The 15,622-nt window shown below is 41.9% G+C and overlaps 2 protein-coding genes across 4 annotated transcripts in view; one reads left to right on the top strand and one right to left on the bottom strand.

Annotated features, from left to right (window-relative positions):
* The window catches only part of peli1b (pellino E3 ubiquitin protein ligase 1b), a 53,811-nt gene extending 46,636 nt beyond the window's left edge, over positions 1 to 7,175 (top strand). For both annotated transcript variants that reach the window (XM_085477122.1, XM_085477121.1), the window contains exon 7: positions 2,637 to 7,175. In XM_085477122.1, the coding sequence (XP_085333248.1) occupies positions 2,637 to 3,215 (579 nt within the window). In that variant the 3' untranslated portion in view covers positions 3,216 to 7,175. The remainder of the gene's footprint in view (positions 1 to 2,636) is intronic.
* Positions 7,176 to 8,128: 953 nt separating this feature from the next.
* Positions 8,129 to 15,622, bottom strand: part of ugp2b (UDP-glucose pyrophosphorylase 2b) — a 43,260-nt gene continuing 35,766 nt past the window's right edge. For both annotated transcript variants that reach the window (XM_085477120.1, XM_085477119.1), the window contains exons 8-10: positions 11,833 to 12,075; positions 11,349 to 11,453; positions 8,129 to 11,022 (exon numbers count right to left, since the gene is read on the bottom strand). In XM_085477120.1, coding sequence (XP_085333246.1) covers positions 10,915 to 11,022; positions 11,349 to 11,453; positions 11,833 to 12,075 — 456 coding nt within the window. In that variant the 3' untranslated portion in view covers positions 8,129 to 10,914. The remainder of the gene's footprint in view (positions 11,023 to 11,348; positions 11,454 to 11,832; positions 12,076 to 15,622) is intronic.

Genomic DNA, 15,622 nt, shown 5'->3' with positions numbered 1-15,622 from the left:
GTGTAGTTTACACCAGCAGTTGTGATGCCACTTTAGTTTTTTGCTTGGGGCTGTAATCGACCTTTATGACGGATGCAGACTTTTTCTGTCTTGCAATGAGCATGTTTGCTGTCACCATTTTGGTGTTTTGCAACCGAGTCATTGCACCGACTCAAGATGTTAGCCAACGAGGATAACCCTGGATAATCCTCCAAATAAACAAAATAGACTTAATGTTTTAATCAGTGTGATCTGAAGGGACTTGCTGAGAAAATAAGTCAGGAAAGTGTCTGCTGAGGCTGAGTCAGGCGCTGCCAGGTTGGCTTTACTTTTCAGATCCAGAAGCTACATCCGCGTTTCTACTGTGCATCTTTCCTCTGTGCTTCGGTATTTCTGCATCAGACACGAAGCCAGGCTTTAATGAAAAGGGAAGACATTATCTCAGGCCATTATTGTAGTCATGTATTCCACATTGCGTTTGTTCAATAGTAAATGTAGGTAAAGAGTTTCTTCAAAAAGTCTGAGTTAGCTGTGACACATTTAATAACAGAAGATCGGTTTGGTTAATTCATGAATTTGACCATGTATGTTTTTTATTTAAATCTGCTATCACCAACATTTTCTTAAATCATTGATGTAGGTATGTAGTACATGGTAAATATTATATCCTGATGATTGTATAATAATCTATTTTAAGTTTAGTATTGCAGTTTGATGTGTTTTATCAGTGACCCTCACAGTGGTGCATATGAGACGATAACCAGCACAGAAGCATTTATTGTGAATCTGTTTGCATTTATATGTTAAAAAGAAGCCCACATACTGTAGACGAATTTGTAATGTGTATCACATTTGTGTAGGTTAGCTGTGTTTCTATTATGTTTCATCATTTAACTTGATCAGTGTTCCTCTGGATAAAAGTAGAGTGTGTTATTTTACTGGGCAGATGTGATTCTGTGTTATTGCCGAACAAGGGCATTACTGACATAAATAACGACATACATGAAGGTTACAGACCAGGAGGGACACATGAGCCAGCGGTGATGTAATGCTGCCGCTATGTAAATCTGTTCACCCTGAATCACAGGGTGACCTGGGTGTCAGTGTTAGGGTGACTGATGGCATCAAAACACCTGGGAGCTGACTTCACCCTCATCTCTGTGTCACTTATTGTGTCACTTTCCCGCCCTTTCTCTTTCTCCCTTTTTTTCTGTTTGTCTCCTGTTTTGTTTTTTCACATTGCCCTCACCCTGGTGTCCTCTGGTTATCTCAACATGGAATTTCCCATCCTGTCTGATCTTACAGAGCCAATCCGAGCAGTTACTTCAAGACTGTACTTCACCAAAATTTCCACCAGTTCTCTGTCCTGCCCCGTCTGCCGCCGTCATTTCAGTTTCCTCATGCCATGTTGTCTCCAGCTGTCAGCCCCATGCTTCCCTCCCTGAAACCCACATCTGTCAGAGGGAGACATGTGGATATTTGTGCTACGCTGCCACCTACTGTGGTCAGACAGATCCTGCAAGCCCCGGTGTTTCATGTTTTATACTCTTCCAACCTTCAGGGTTGAGCGTATCCCAGCATGCACTGGGTTAGAGGCGTGGCACTCAGGAGAGGTCACTGAATGCAAAGGCTCGAATGACTAAAATAAAACCAGCTGTATTTGGAAAATGTTAAATTCTTCCTGCAGGGTGCACAAAGGCTAAAACCTTCACGTTTTAATGTTTTTTTTTAAATTATATAAAATGTCACATGTTCCACAGGATATTTGAATCATGAGTGTAGCTGCTGTCAGAAAAGTCGAATTTCAGAATGTGAAATCTTTTGTTTCTAATAGTAGCTATAGCGAGTAAAGTACTAGGTTGCTACAACCATACGATAAAATGACAATAAAAACAAATGAAATAAGTGAACACGACTTGTTCAAAGGTGAGAATTTCCAGTAAACTTCAGTGTGGATTTGCATTTGCACGGACCATGACAACTTTTTTAATTTACCGAAAAACAGAAAAGCTAACTATTGGGAAAGCCACAGATCCTTAAGTGTTCAGTTTATTTTTAAAGTATAGGCTCACTGCAATGCAGTAGTTTACACCAAAATTGTTGGTTTAAACCTCCCGTTCTTCTCCAAAGACACACATTAGTGGTGTTTTTGAATTGGTCGTCGGTGTGGTTGTCTGTCTCTGTGTTTGCTTGGTAGTTGACCAGCAGCCAGTCCAGGGTGAAGAAATTGGTTCGATATTTAAGGGTCATAAAATATGCTAAAGAGTTAACTTTTACTTTTGTGTGCAATCTCATTTGTTACTGAATCCAGTTATGATTTTTTTTCATTATTGCTTTGTGCTGAAAAATATTTAAATTTGGGACAATTGAGACCTTTCTTGGATTTTTTATTGGACTTGCTCAGGGAGGCCAAGAACCAATAGCACTTCATCATCTTGCCGCTCCTACCTAATCAGCTCCTGTCGGACATAATGCTGTAGGCTTTCGGTGTCATTAAGGTCTTCTGTGCACAATAAATCATCACCTTTCCACTTTTTTTTGTTTAGCTTTAAAAAAAAGTTGTTGAAAGCAAGTTTTTTCTTACCTGCCGGTGAAAATCTCAGTTTTGTCTAAATTTGACTCTGGGTATAACCTGCTACCCTTCCTCTGTCTTTCAGGTGGAGACGGAGAGTCAGGAGCTCGTTGATGGCTCCCTTATCGACCTCTGCGGCGCCACCCTGTTGTGGCGCACTGCTGAAGGCCTGGCCCGCACTCCCACCCTGAAACACCTGGAGGCGCTGCGGCAGGAGATCAACGCGGCCCGCCCGCAATGTCCCGTGGGCTTCAACACGCTGGCCTTTCCCTCAATGCGTCGCAAAGACACACCTGACGAGAAGCAGCCCTGGGTCTACCTCCAGTGCGGTCACGTGCACGGCTACCACAACTGGGGCAACCACCGCGAGGAGAGGGAGGGCCGGGAGGGCCGCCTCAGGGAGTGTCCCATGTGCAGAACCAAAGGGCCGTACGTGGCGCTGTGGCTGGGCTGCGAGGCGGGCTTTTACGTGGACGCGGCCCCGCCCACTCACGCCTTTAACCCCTGCGGTCACGTTTGTTCGGAGAAGACTGCGGCCTTCTGGAGTCAGATCCCGCTTCCTCACGGCACACACACCTTCCACGCCGCCTGCCCCTTCTGCGCCCAGCAGCTAAGCGGCGAGCAGGGCTACGTCAGACTCATCTTCCAGGGACCCCTTGACTAACGGCGGGAACTTCCCAGCATTCTTTGGAGGTTTTATTTGGATGCTGACCCCGTATTTAACACGGGGACCTTCCCAGATCTGTTTTTTTCTGGACTTTTTGTCTCTCTCTCATTTTTAAGTGACCTTTGTATTGCTTTTTCATGAATGACGACAAAGATTTCTATATTTTCATGTGAAACCAGAGACAGAAAAACCAAACAAAGAACACTGCTGGGTCAAACCTTTTTTGCGTTTGTTTCTTGGAAAGGACTTTCAACAGTATTTATCTAAATTACTAACACACCGCAGCGCAAACCTGCGGTTTTATTCATGTTTATTGTTGCATTATACATCTGTGTACATCTCTTAGAGCTAATTTAAACAAAGATGTTTATTTATGGCCCTGGAGCATCGCTTCATCCTTTATCTGTCAGATAACTTCAATACTATTAAGCGTTTTATTTTGAAACTTCAGTATATTGTTAACCAGATATAAAGTTTTAGGTGTGTTCTGAGGGTTTTGTTCTGTCTCTCTCTGCCTTGTTCACCACTCAGATCTGTCATATTTATACACCCCGTCCTCTCACGTCGTGTGTTTAAACCCTTCAGTTATTCTTCTATCTCATTAGCCATCACCACAGCCTTTTCCCTTGCAAAGCAATAGATCTGGAACTGAAACCTCCTAAAGCATTATGGGAAACAGAGTCTTCTAGGCATCTTTGCAAATGGCCTGAATGACTGCTCCCTCCCTTTAACGTGAAATATCTTCGTGGGTAAGTGAGTGAATCTCTACGCAGCCATGTAGCTAATGTTATACTTTACACAAACACACACACACTTGCAGACACACACGCTAACCAGACCAGAGGGGTGCACTGCAAACCAAGATTAGTGGATCAGCGAGGTATCTTTATCCTCAAGTCAGACTTTAAGTCACAAAGATGGCTTTCTGTTAACCATGTCTAGATCACATGGTACGTTATGCTGGTGACATAATCTGCTCCAGACTAGTTAGGTGTAATGTTTTGAAGGAAGGAGTACCTTTTAATTATACTGGTGAAGGAAGACGTGCAAAATGTGTTGCATTGTCATTGGGAGTTCTTGCATTCAGCTGGTGATGCAGGACATGTATAAATAGTAATTTTATGCTTGACCTGAAAGCATATGGGGGGCATATATGACCTGAAACCAGCAACTGAGCCCATTAAGGTATCAGGAAAGCGTTGACTCCAATACAACCAGAAAGTGTTCTTGTAAACAGAGGAGTCGCCCCCTGCTGGCTACCTAAATGAATGCAGGCATACAGTTTTCAGCCATCTTTTACAGTGAATATGGTTAGAAGTGAATACGCTGGGCAGAGTGTATTATTGAAGAAAGCCTGGCGGCCACATTGACCTTGCTTCTCAGCACACCCCTCTGGTCATGCTTTTCATGTGTGGACAGTGTCTGGTTTATTCTGCGTGATAACTGGGATGTCTGAGGCACACCTGCACAGTCAAAGCAAGATCACTACTGTGCCAGATGAGGTACGGTTTTCTGGTCGGTATTAGTATTGAGCTCCGAATGTATTAGACGTCCTTTTGACAGCATTGCAGTTACGCCAGTATTTTAAAATCCTTTTCTTGTCACGTGCCCTACTGGAGGCTGGAAAAAAATCTACGCACTATTTGTTCAGCTACACCTAAAAGTATGCAAACCGAGGCAGTTGAAGTCATTTCAGCAGGTTTCTCCTCCTCTGGCGTGAATCGTCACAGTGCAGGAAGTCCCATCTGTCTTACGCATCGAGCGAGCAACAAAAAGCAGGAGATACAAACACATCTGCTGTGGTTTGACTCAGGTTTGACACAAGCACACACACACACGCACGGCTTTAAGCTTCACAATTCTCTTTATGCACGCGTGTGCGCTCATTAGGGCTTCGTGTTAACTTGTGCTTTCCAAACAAGGTCGAGCTTCAGATATCAGGGCTGCTCTTAGTTATATTTTATGTTGATTAAAAACAAGAATGAGAGCTGTTAGGCTTAATTTATTAACTTTATAGTTAATATAGTAACTTGGAGAGCTATTATATGTACATTTCTTTCAATATAGTGCTGAGTCATTTTAAGCCTTTATGAGAGAAAATAGAAGAGTAGAGCATAAAGTGTGAGACATGAAAGGCCTCGTTTTGTAGTTTGTTTCCGATGTAGAGCTCTGATTTAAATATAATATATTATTCGATAACCTTTTACTACATATGATGAAAACTGTCTTCCACTGATGCTTTTACTTTAAATAAGGACCTAAACAACCAACTGCACTCTATTATCTTTATATTTAAACCACATAAATGCTTAAATCTGTAAACACCTTACGCCCTGGAGTTTCTTTAATGGGACTTAATCTGAGGAAAGAAGTTTTTCTCTGCTGACATCTTAGCTTCAGGATGGACGAGTTAGTCAGACTCGAGACAACCAGGTTCGAGATAAACACAGTGGAAAAACCGCACAATGATGCCTCTTTATTTTTATTAATTTTGTATTGATTCATTGGAAGCAGATAACAAACTGCTTCAGAACTTATCATAGAAACTAAATGTGAACAATAACTGCATGTTCAAACTAAGTGTAGAGCTTTTTAAGGAGAGATTTTTGTTTCAGCTCCAGTGCACGGGTTAGTTATGTATGATTAGTTATTTAATATCTGCCCACCAACCCATCTGATAGTCCTTTGACTGAAGAGTAAACGACGTTGAAACGTGACCTTAAACTTGAGATTTGATTCCTCTAATAACATCAGACTTGCACTAAACCACAAATATTTTTCATTTTTCTTGTCTAAACTTTTCTTTTTAAAAGTCGCAGCACTACAGATGCTCCAGATTAGATTCTCTTAAAGTAGCTTTGCATGAGTCACAGTTCAAAATAATCCTTATCTTTTACTGTGCCTTGGTTCCTCCCATCAGTTCGTCCTCTGCATGAAACAAGCAGTTTTATCCCTTTTTTTAAAAAAAATTTAAGCCAACTTTCTTCTGATTGGCTATGCAAACAACAGGTGGGATGTCAGCTCTGAATGACATCACACAGAGCTAAAAGTCGAAGGGGAAAAAAAAATAATTCTGAAACTAGTTTGAAGCTCTGCCTCGAAAACAACGTAAAGCAGAGATGCAAAATAACCGAATCCAACTTCATGTGCTGAGGAAGACTGTGTGCTGTGATCAAAAGCTCAGGATGAGCTACTACAGATCATTTATCAGATGCTGTTTGAAAAGTTAATGCTGACCTTGGAGACCACTGTCCTGATATTATGTGAAAGCACAGATTCTCCTGCTGCACACATCTGTAACATCACTGCTGTTCGCCCACTTCACTCGAACGAGACACACACTCAAACTGTAGAAACCTCCAGAAAACGAAGCAGCTTTACTAATCAGTCACTTCCAAACTGTTCACACAGAGCCTCAGGTCTGCGTGGACACACTCGTATCTGCAGGTAAAAGTAGTGCGTGTGAGTGAGAAGCTGTAATTTATACGTTCGTGTTGATTGTATGTGTGCAGTTTTTACGCGTGCTCATGTGTCCACACATTAAGTAGCTCTCCAGATAATGTCCATCAGTATCCTCAGAGTGCAACACACTAACTCACCTCAGGGAGAAAATACGAATATGAATCACACACACACACACAAACACGCACACACACACACAGCTAAGGTCTACTGAGGATACCTCACGAGTTAGAAGTCAAATCTGGATTCAGATGTGCGTCCTGCCTCTCTAACCCAGTCTTCTGTCATGGATTAAGTGTGTGATTTTTAAGGGCTTCCCTCCGTCTCTGTACTGTTTCTCTACACGAACACAGGCCTGATCCCGCCCCCGCCCTCCACTCGCTCTTCCTCCTCTCTTGTTCGGAGTGTATTTGTGCTTGTAAAAGGCGAAAGCAATGAATGTTTCCAGCAAACACTTTTTTGTAAACGACTTTAAACAATAAAGTGTAAAAGTGACACATTTCACCGTGTGCTGGGTTTTATTTGCATCGTCAGTGCAAAGCTATTAAACAAAATGTAAGTTAACTGAAACAAAAACTACGGTTTACACAACAAGTTAATAGACGTGAGAGGAAATGGCTCGATCAGATTTACCTGTTGATTCTACAGAAGTCTCATTTTTGTTCTGTTGACTTTGAATCAACTCTTAAATAGATAAATTTAGGTAGTCTTTCAAATTAACTGCTAAAAATTATGTCAGAGGTTTACAAGATGCTGATGAGATCTGCTAGCATGTATGGTTTGGAGATGAAAAAGACAAAAGGCACAGCTGGAGATGACAAGTGAACATATTAAGATTTTCACTGGGAGTGAGCAGGATGGACAGGATTAGAAAGAAGTACATCAGGGGGACAGCTCAGGTCGAACAGCGGGGACATGTGCAGTGGAGAGGTTCGTGGATATGTTGGACAAAGGAATACTGAAGCTGGTAGGCAGGAAGAAAGAGGGAGACCCCAGAAAAGGTTCATGGATGTAGTGAAGGATTACATGAAGAGAGTTGATATGACAGAAGAGGATGCTGGGATTGGGTGAGATGAAGGCAGATGATTTGCTGTGGCGACCTGTAAAGGAAATAACCGGAAGAAGACAGTCCAACCCTAGTTCAGGGTCAGTTGGTATCTCTTAAATACAGAGATTTTAGACGAAGTCAAGCATCTGCTTCTGCACATTTTGCTTTGTTTTATGAGTCGAGTTTATGAACTATTAATTCATACCCTGACTGCTCCATACACATGATTTCTGGTGCTTTTACACTCAGAGGCCACCAGGTGGTCATACAAATGATTAGAATGAGTAAAGGAACTGGATCAGTGTTCTGGATTTCTCTGCAAACCTTCCAGAAACATTAATAAATGTTCTGCCGACATCTCTCAAGAGTTGACTGACGGACAGATGACACAGTACACGTGTTCGGTATTTCATATTGCACTTTATTCACCTCTGAAGAGGCAGAAGCGGTCTGGGCTGAGACCTCGTCGCTGTCACAGATCAACACTTATTGCTTTCGGGCTCTCGGTCCGCACGGGTCGGACCCATCTCAAGTATACTCACACTGAAACTTTGTGTACATGTACATATGTAAATGAATATGTGTATGTGTGTGTGTGCCCCAACACTGCAGAAAACACAGCACCTCGTGTCTTTGGGTGAAGGAATAACGCTGAGTGATGGGATGGGCAGAGAAACCGGAGAAACGCTGAGGTTTCACATGACATGAAGGTGAAAACAAACCGGAAAAAAAAAATACACAACACTGTGATGTTCTCGTCAGCTACTCCACACAGAGACGAATAAAGGCCTTCACTTTAAAATTACATCCTGTCCCAGAAAATCTCATATCGCAGTACCCAATTATTTCTCAGCACAGACGTCGCTGCGGGCTTCGTGGGCTCCACTAATTCAGCTTAAAGCTGCTCTGTTTAATCTTCACGGCAACAACAGATCTAATGACGACTCGCGCATTTTAGATGCGGCTTGTAGTGAAAAAAAATCAGCAGGAGAGTGCAGCAAAGGACATAAAAGTCACATTTCCATCAGAACGCTGCTCAAAATGTATTATCTTTGGGTCTTCATCCTTTGAAGCCAATAAACTGAGAGGGTACGGTGATATGACACTAGTGAAACCTGAAACTAATGAAAGCCAAGCTTCACTTGAGCCACATGCATAACAAGCCGTCGCCTTTGCCATTTATTCTCATGTTTCCAACGGTTCTGAGTGTTTTTAAACACATGCAAAACACTGACTTGTGGATGGTAATGCAGTTAAAAGTCAGTGAGAAGTCTGTATCAGCTACATCAATACTATATAAACTGGAGAGCTGGTTATATTGATGTTATTGATCGTTTTAATCAGTTGATCCGACAACATCAGACAATCTCAGAACATTTTGGTCAAAAAATGTGCCGATATGAAAAAGCTTTATACGGTTGCTTTTTTGTTTGTGGTTTTTTTTTTTTTACTGAGCATGAGGCATAAAAAAAATGATATCATTCAGTTTCTGCAGCAGAGCAGCCTCGCCTCCATTAACAATGCTCTCAGAGCTCTCTGCGGCGTCACAGCTGAGCCGATGGTACTACAGAGGTCGGTCCATCCTCATAGTGCAGCCGACAAATTAGTACTCCCGGGACACCTTTCACAAGTGGATACAAGTACCAAAGTCTTTTGTGGTAAAGTCAATTATCCATTTAAAAGCTCATTTTCAAGAGGCTTGCCAGATGAAGTCAGCTAGACTTGATGATTTTAAATGATCTTAGTGTCAAATTACACCGAGTCCACTGAGCAGAGTCAACTTTAGAAGTCTTTTTTGTCTCATTTATAAACATTTGATTCAGAATAATTTACTAACAGGAGCGCAGGGGTGCAGGATGGACTGACAGGGTGTGCACCGAGGGTAAAAGGAGCTTTCACTGTTGTAAAATACATGAAGTGTAAATACATTCTCATTGGATGAATATAGGCAGACACAGCTGTATTAACCACAGTACCTTTTTTTTTTAATGGTGCTGGTAATTTGGATGCATAAGAGTCGCTAAATCAGACCAAATGTTCAATTTCTGTTGGAAAATGAATGCAGAGAATCTTATTCTGTCTCATAAAATATCAGAAAACCTTAAAAGTACCCTCAGTGTTTGTATACTGTCATAAACACCAGTGTTGTAATGTTTCAATTATAAAATATTTTAGTTAGAAACGAAGCAAAGAAGTTCTGAAGAAGCTTTTAAGCTGTATACTTGAGAATTCAACTGACTTCTCTATTTTTGGTGCTTGTATCCACTTTGTCGCCGTTACCTGCTACATTTGAGGGCAGACTGAGGGCAAGTTTGTGGAATAAACTGCTGACACGCCTGATATCTGAATTTTTTCCTCCCTAATAAAATGACATTTGCATTAGCCCTGAAAATCCAGCAGAGGTTCCTAATGACACCTCTCCAAACCAGTGCTAAGCGCTGCATTTCCACTTGGGTTTCTAAGAAATCTGATGTACCAGTAAGTCATTTTTGCACTGCTAGACATCCTTTTCTGTTGTATTGTTGAACTCAGTGGTAAATCAGGACCCTGTGCTGGGTTTACATTACACAACTCTGTGTGTTTTGCTGCGGCTAAATTGCGAAACCGTATCGAGTCCAGCAGAGACGTCTTTGTGCTTGAAATAAGAGGTCAAAACCTTCCCGTAATGCCCATGACTTCATCTTTGTGATTGCATTAGCAGTGCAAAAAACCCCAAATCTAATTTGTTCTCCAAACTGTACTCCCACTAGTGTCCCTAATAATATGTGAGTATATCAGTATATTATCCCTACCTATTTAGAATATATTATTTTTTATTTTCTGGCCAACAAAAGTCAAAATCAATATAGAAGAAAAGAAAACAAAGGGTGAGTTGTTTTCTCCCTAATCTGGATAAAAGTGTTTAAAAGTGGTCGCTAAGATTAGTTCATTAGTAATACTTTTAAAGGTTATGTGATGAACAGCCTGCAGAGGGCAGTATATCCCAGCTGCTTCCAACCATCAAAGCAGGCGAACTGCTTCTTAATGCTGAGACTGCAGGGTAGCACTGCACATGCAATCACACTCAGCCTCCAGGGGAAAAAGTCATATCCTCTCACAATCTCTTGATGTCGTGTCAACATGTCAAATGGGTCACATGACAGGGATTACGGGGGACTACGTCACACGATGAGGGTGAAGAAGGCCTCAGTGGTCCAGGATGCGGAGGTTGCCGGATACGATTTTGTTTTCCAGCATGGAGCCAGCCGGAATATCGATCCGATCTCCGTGGTTGGCGATGATGATGACGGTGCCCTGTAGAGACAGAAATGATGACAGGACTGAATTTAATTAAAGCCGTAAATCAAAAACAGAAGCACGCAGGTTCAAAGTCTGAAATTAATGTCTTCAATTCTCTCTGCACTTCTTCTCCACCACATTACTAAAACAGCAAGTTTCTTTTACTGTCGGCGAGCTTTCTGGATTTATTACGCTCAACGTCGTTATATTCAGAGTAAATTAAATAGCTGTAACACGTTTTGTGGCCATGAAAACAACTGTAGCTCACATGCTGGCATTATGGAACAAAAGAAAACAAGGTTTCCTCGTCTTAAAAAATGAATCTGACTGCAGAGCTTTACCTTAAGCGACACGTTTTTCCCAAAGGTGACGTCTCCGGACACCGTCAGATGGTCGAGCTCCAGCATGTCGGGAATGCTCTCGAAGCGGATCAAGTATTCCTGAACCTGAGCGCAGACACAGAGAAAAGTAAGTCATCTGTATGTGAGCTTTTCAACCCCACAGATCCTTTGGCAAATTAAATTACTGACTAAATACCGTCACTGAGAATCAGAAATTTGGGGGCATCAGTGGTGTAACCTCTGAGGATCAGGAGATTACTCAGAAACCTTCTTGGAAGAATTTATTTATTTTACACCCAACTTTAGCATCCCATTTAACATCACAATGGTCATAACAAATCTCTAATGAAGTATTTAATCAACATTTAATCAGTGGCTTTGAAAAAGTTCGGCACTTTTTATTATCATCACAGCCACACGTGAGATCAACAGGCTGCACACGCAGTGACAGATGTTCCGATGTTTCCACAGCTGGTGTGATTACCTTGGTGAAGGAGCTGCCCAGTTTGACGTGCGGCGTTGTCGGGAACTCTCTCTTCGGGCTCATGTTGAGCGAGCCGGCATCCAGGCTGTACAGGTTGGACATGACCAGAAGCAGGTCCGACGTAGTCTTGACCGGCAGGAAGCGGCTGCGGGGAACGTTTATTCCCAGGGCGTTGTCGAAGCATTTGATGGCCGCACCCACCGCAGTCTCCAGCTGGATGACGTTCTGCCCACCGTCGAGCGTCTGATGAACAGGAGAGGGGAGAGGACACGTTAGCTGTTTTTCTTTTCCTGCTTATTTCCAACAATGTGAAGAAAAATGAGACGTAGCACAGCGCTAACACCCCGTTAAAGTCCGAATCACGTTGTTCCCTACCCAACGTGTTTTTTTTAATAAAAACAAAAGTGCACGTTTGTGCCCCTAACTGTACAGTCTTTACTATAAAACTACATTTAAATTATGCAGCAACTCCCAACAGGGAAGCTTCTTCACCCAAATTAAATAAACAAGAGTCGAACTGTGATTTAAGCCAATGGCGGTTCAGATGTCAGTGGTGACATCTCCTTCCATTACTTATTTTATTATTTTTCCATTACTAAACACTCCACCTGTACAACTAATAATATTACCCTGCAGATCATCTGTACTTTGCGCTGTTGTGGTTTAGAGGCACTTAAGATAAAATGAATGTCCACTAATTAGGATTAAACACAGTTCTGCAGTGTGCAGGCCTCTAACTGAAACTGAACCCTCAAACTGAGTGGTTTTAGTGCTGTACTCTTATCTAGATGGGACCTACATTTATGTAAAACCACACAGCACCTGCAAAGTTATGTCCAGTTTGCATAACACTTGCAATCCTGCACATGAGGAGTGGAAAATTTCATCTGTACCTATCGGGCCAAGACAGCAATAATCAGGGAGGAGGCTGCGGTTCAGCTGTGAATTTATTACACTGGCTGCAGTTTTGGACGGCCTGAGGCGATACTTCCCCCCCATCAGGGGGGCCAGAGGCCCGCAGTGCCAGTGAGTGAGCAGGACCGAAATAACACAAAGTCACAGCAAGTTACATTTGTTTGCTGTGCTGCTTTAAATCAGGATTGCTCTCAACAAGGACTCTGCAGGGCATTAAAGAACAAAGATATGTGGGAAATAAGTCACATTTAGACAAATTAGGTACAAGATTAAATTCACTGATTAAGCATTTACTCAAACATTTGCTTCATCAGTCAAGTGTTCCTTTTTTCTTCTGACTTACCATGACCTGTGCAAACCTCACTGAACGAGGGAGGAACCCGTTATTGTGTTAGTGTTGTCAAAAGAGGGCAAATATAAGCTACAAATCCAATCATCTAAGCATCTAAGAAGGGCCAGACACATCTGAGGTCCTCTCAGGCCTTTGCTGCGTCTTTCCCATTTCTCAAGAACAGGATTTTCAGATACTGTTCGTCTGCTGCCATCTACTCTTTTGTCTTCCACTTGTTCAGTTCCTCCACATTTAAAGACACTACAGTTTTTGGCAAATAGCTCTTGAGGAATCACCTTTTATTGCAAACATACTACCATTTTGTGCCTGTCAAACAGTTTGGCAATTTTTGTAAATTCAACTTAACAAAGATGTGCTTTTACGACAGGCTGCTAGTAACAAAAGGGCTAAAGATAGAATTTAAAATTGGTTTACTGCTAAGTTGCCTGTTGTGCATAGATGATACTGCTTCATCTCTTGAGTTAGGTGCTTGAATGATTCATATTTCAGTGTTAAGTAAGTTAACAAACAAAAACATCCATCTATAAATGGTCCGGCGCAAGGACAGGACTGAAAGTGAGTGAAAAAGCTTCTGCTCACAGAAGTTTTGAAAGACCTTTAGAAACCCTGAAGAACTATTGCTTCAGACCACTTTAAAAAACAACAACAACAACAAAAACCATTACACCACAGTGTAATGTAAAAAAAGGAAAGAAGACTTTTTCTTAGTACTGTATGTTTTGTTAGCCAGGAGGTTTCTTGGGATCACATTTGTCTGAAGTTGACCAATAACCTAAACTGACTTGACAGCGCGCTTAGCGGGTTAGTGGGTTGAGAAACAGATTGTTTTAGTGAATCAGCTGTTTAAGCAAGATGGCGCCGGTGTGCATGGCTGACCGTCTCCGACCACGTCTTCGCCTCGGCATTGTACTTCTCGTTGTTTTATCTTTGGTTTTATGTTCTCTAGGTGATTGTACACTAAGGACTGGATGTCCTATTTCTAACGGAGACCTGGACTTCTCCGGGTGAGTTCATCCCCTTCTCTGAGCTTCTACCTCCTGACTGTGCCTTCTTTAGCTCACCTAGGCTAACTGGTAGAGGTGGTGGCTTAGCCTCGGTTTTCAATAATAAACATGATGCACGGCTGCTATCCTCTCCAACCTATTCCAGTTTTGAAGTTCAGCTATTGGAACTGACGGGCTCTCGGACCACTTTGTGTGTCGTGGTCTATCGTCCGCCTAAATATCATAAGATGTTTATCTCTGAATTTGCTGATTTTTTGGGATCCGTTCTTTTTAAATATGATTCTGTTATTGTTTCTGGAGATTTTAACATTCATGTCTGCTGTATGAATGACCAATTGGCTAAAGACTTTCTTGTGCTGACTGATTCTTTTAATCTTATTCAGTGGGTGAATGAGCCTACCCATGTTCAAGGCCACACCCTTGATTTGGTTTTTTCATTCAATGTGGACATTTGCATTAAGGAAATCAGGAATACTGGTCTCTCTGATCATTCCCCGGTCATCTTCGATGTAGACCTGGGTGATACTGGACAATACCTAAACTCTCCTCTTTATCCTACGCGCACTATTAATGCTAATACTGTGGTCAACTTTATTACGTCTTTTGTTAACTCCCCATTTAGTATGCTGGATTGTTCTTCCCCACACACACTTGAGAACTCTACTAATACTCTTTTTACCACCTGTTCCTCGATTCTTAACATTGTTGCACCCATCAAAATGAAACGCCCTAGAACTTTCTCACAATGCTGGTTAAATAATTCTGTTCGTGCCCTACGACGTATATGTCGGCGTGATGAGAGGAAGTGGAGGAGTGATAGACTTCAGTCTTCTTATGATATTTTACGTATTAGCCGCTCGAAGTTCCAAACTGCTGCCAGAACGGCTAAAGCGGCTTTTCTCTCTAAAATTATTACCACTAATGGTGATAATCCACGAATTCTATTTAAAATTTTTAACTCTGTGGTGAACCCCCGTCCCTCTATGCCACTGCTGTCTTCCCCGGGTCTTTGTGGAAAATTCTCAAACTATTTTTTAGATAAAGTTTTATCCCTTAGATCTACTCTTCCTCTGGTGACTGATTGTATGTCTACTCCTGATTGTTCGGCCACCTTTTATCAATTTGAACCCGTTTCTCTCTCCACTCTGAAGCGTCTAATTGATAAACTGAACAATACTAACTGTGTACATGATGCTCTCCCATCCCGTATTGTTAAGGATTGTTTCAGTGTAATTGGACCTTGTTTATTGTCCATATTGAACTTCTCCTTGCTTTCTGGCTATGTACCTTCAGCTCTCAAGCATGCCATAATCCAACCTGTTCTAAAAAAAAGGAACCTTGAGCTTAGTGATTTTGCCAATTTTAGGCCAATTTCTAAGCTTCCCTTTCTGGCTAAAATACTTGAGAAGGTGGTTCTGCTCCAACTGCAGACCTACCTTGATGAGAATAATATAAATGATAAATTTCAATCGGCCTTCAAACAACATCACAGCACAGAATCAGCATTGCTTCGTGTTTT

This window comes from Copadichromis virginalis, linkage group LG13 (genome assembly GCF_057382275.1).
Source record: "Copadichromis virginalis isolate Kocher_CV1m ecotype Utaka linkage group LG13, C_Virginalis_male_GT1.1, whole genome shotgun sequence".
Lineage (NCBI taxonomy): Eukaryota > Metazoa > Chordata > Actinopteri > Cichliformes > Cichlidae > Copadichromis > Copadichromis virginalis.
Note: the sequence above shows the minus strand (reverse complement) of the source record. Positions and strands in the feature narration are given on the sequence as shown.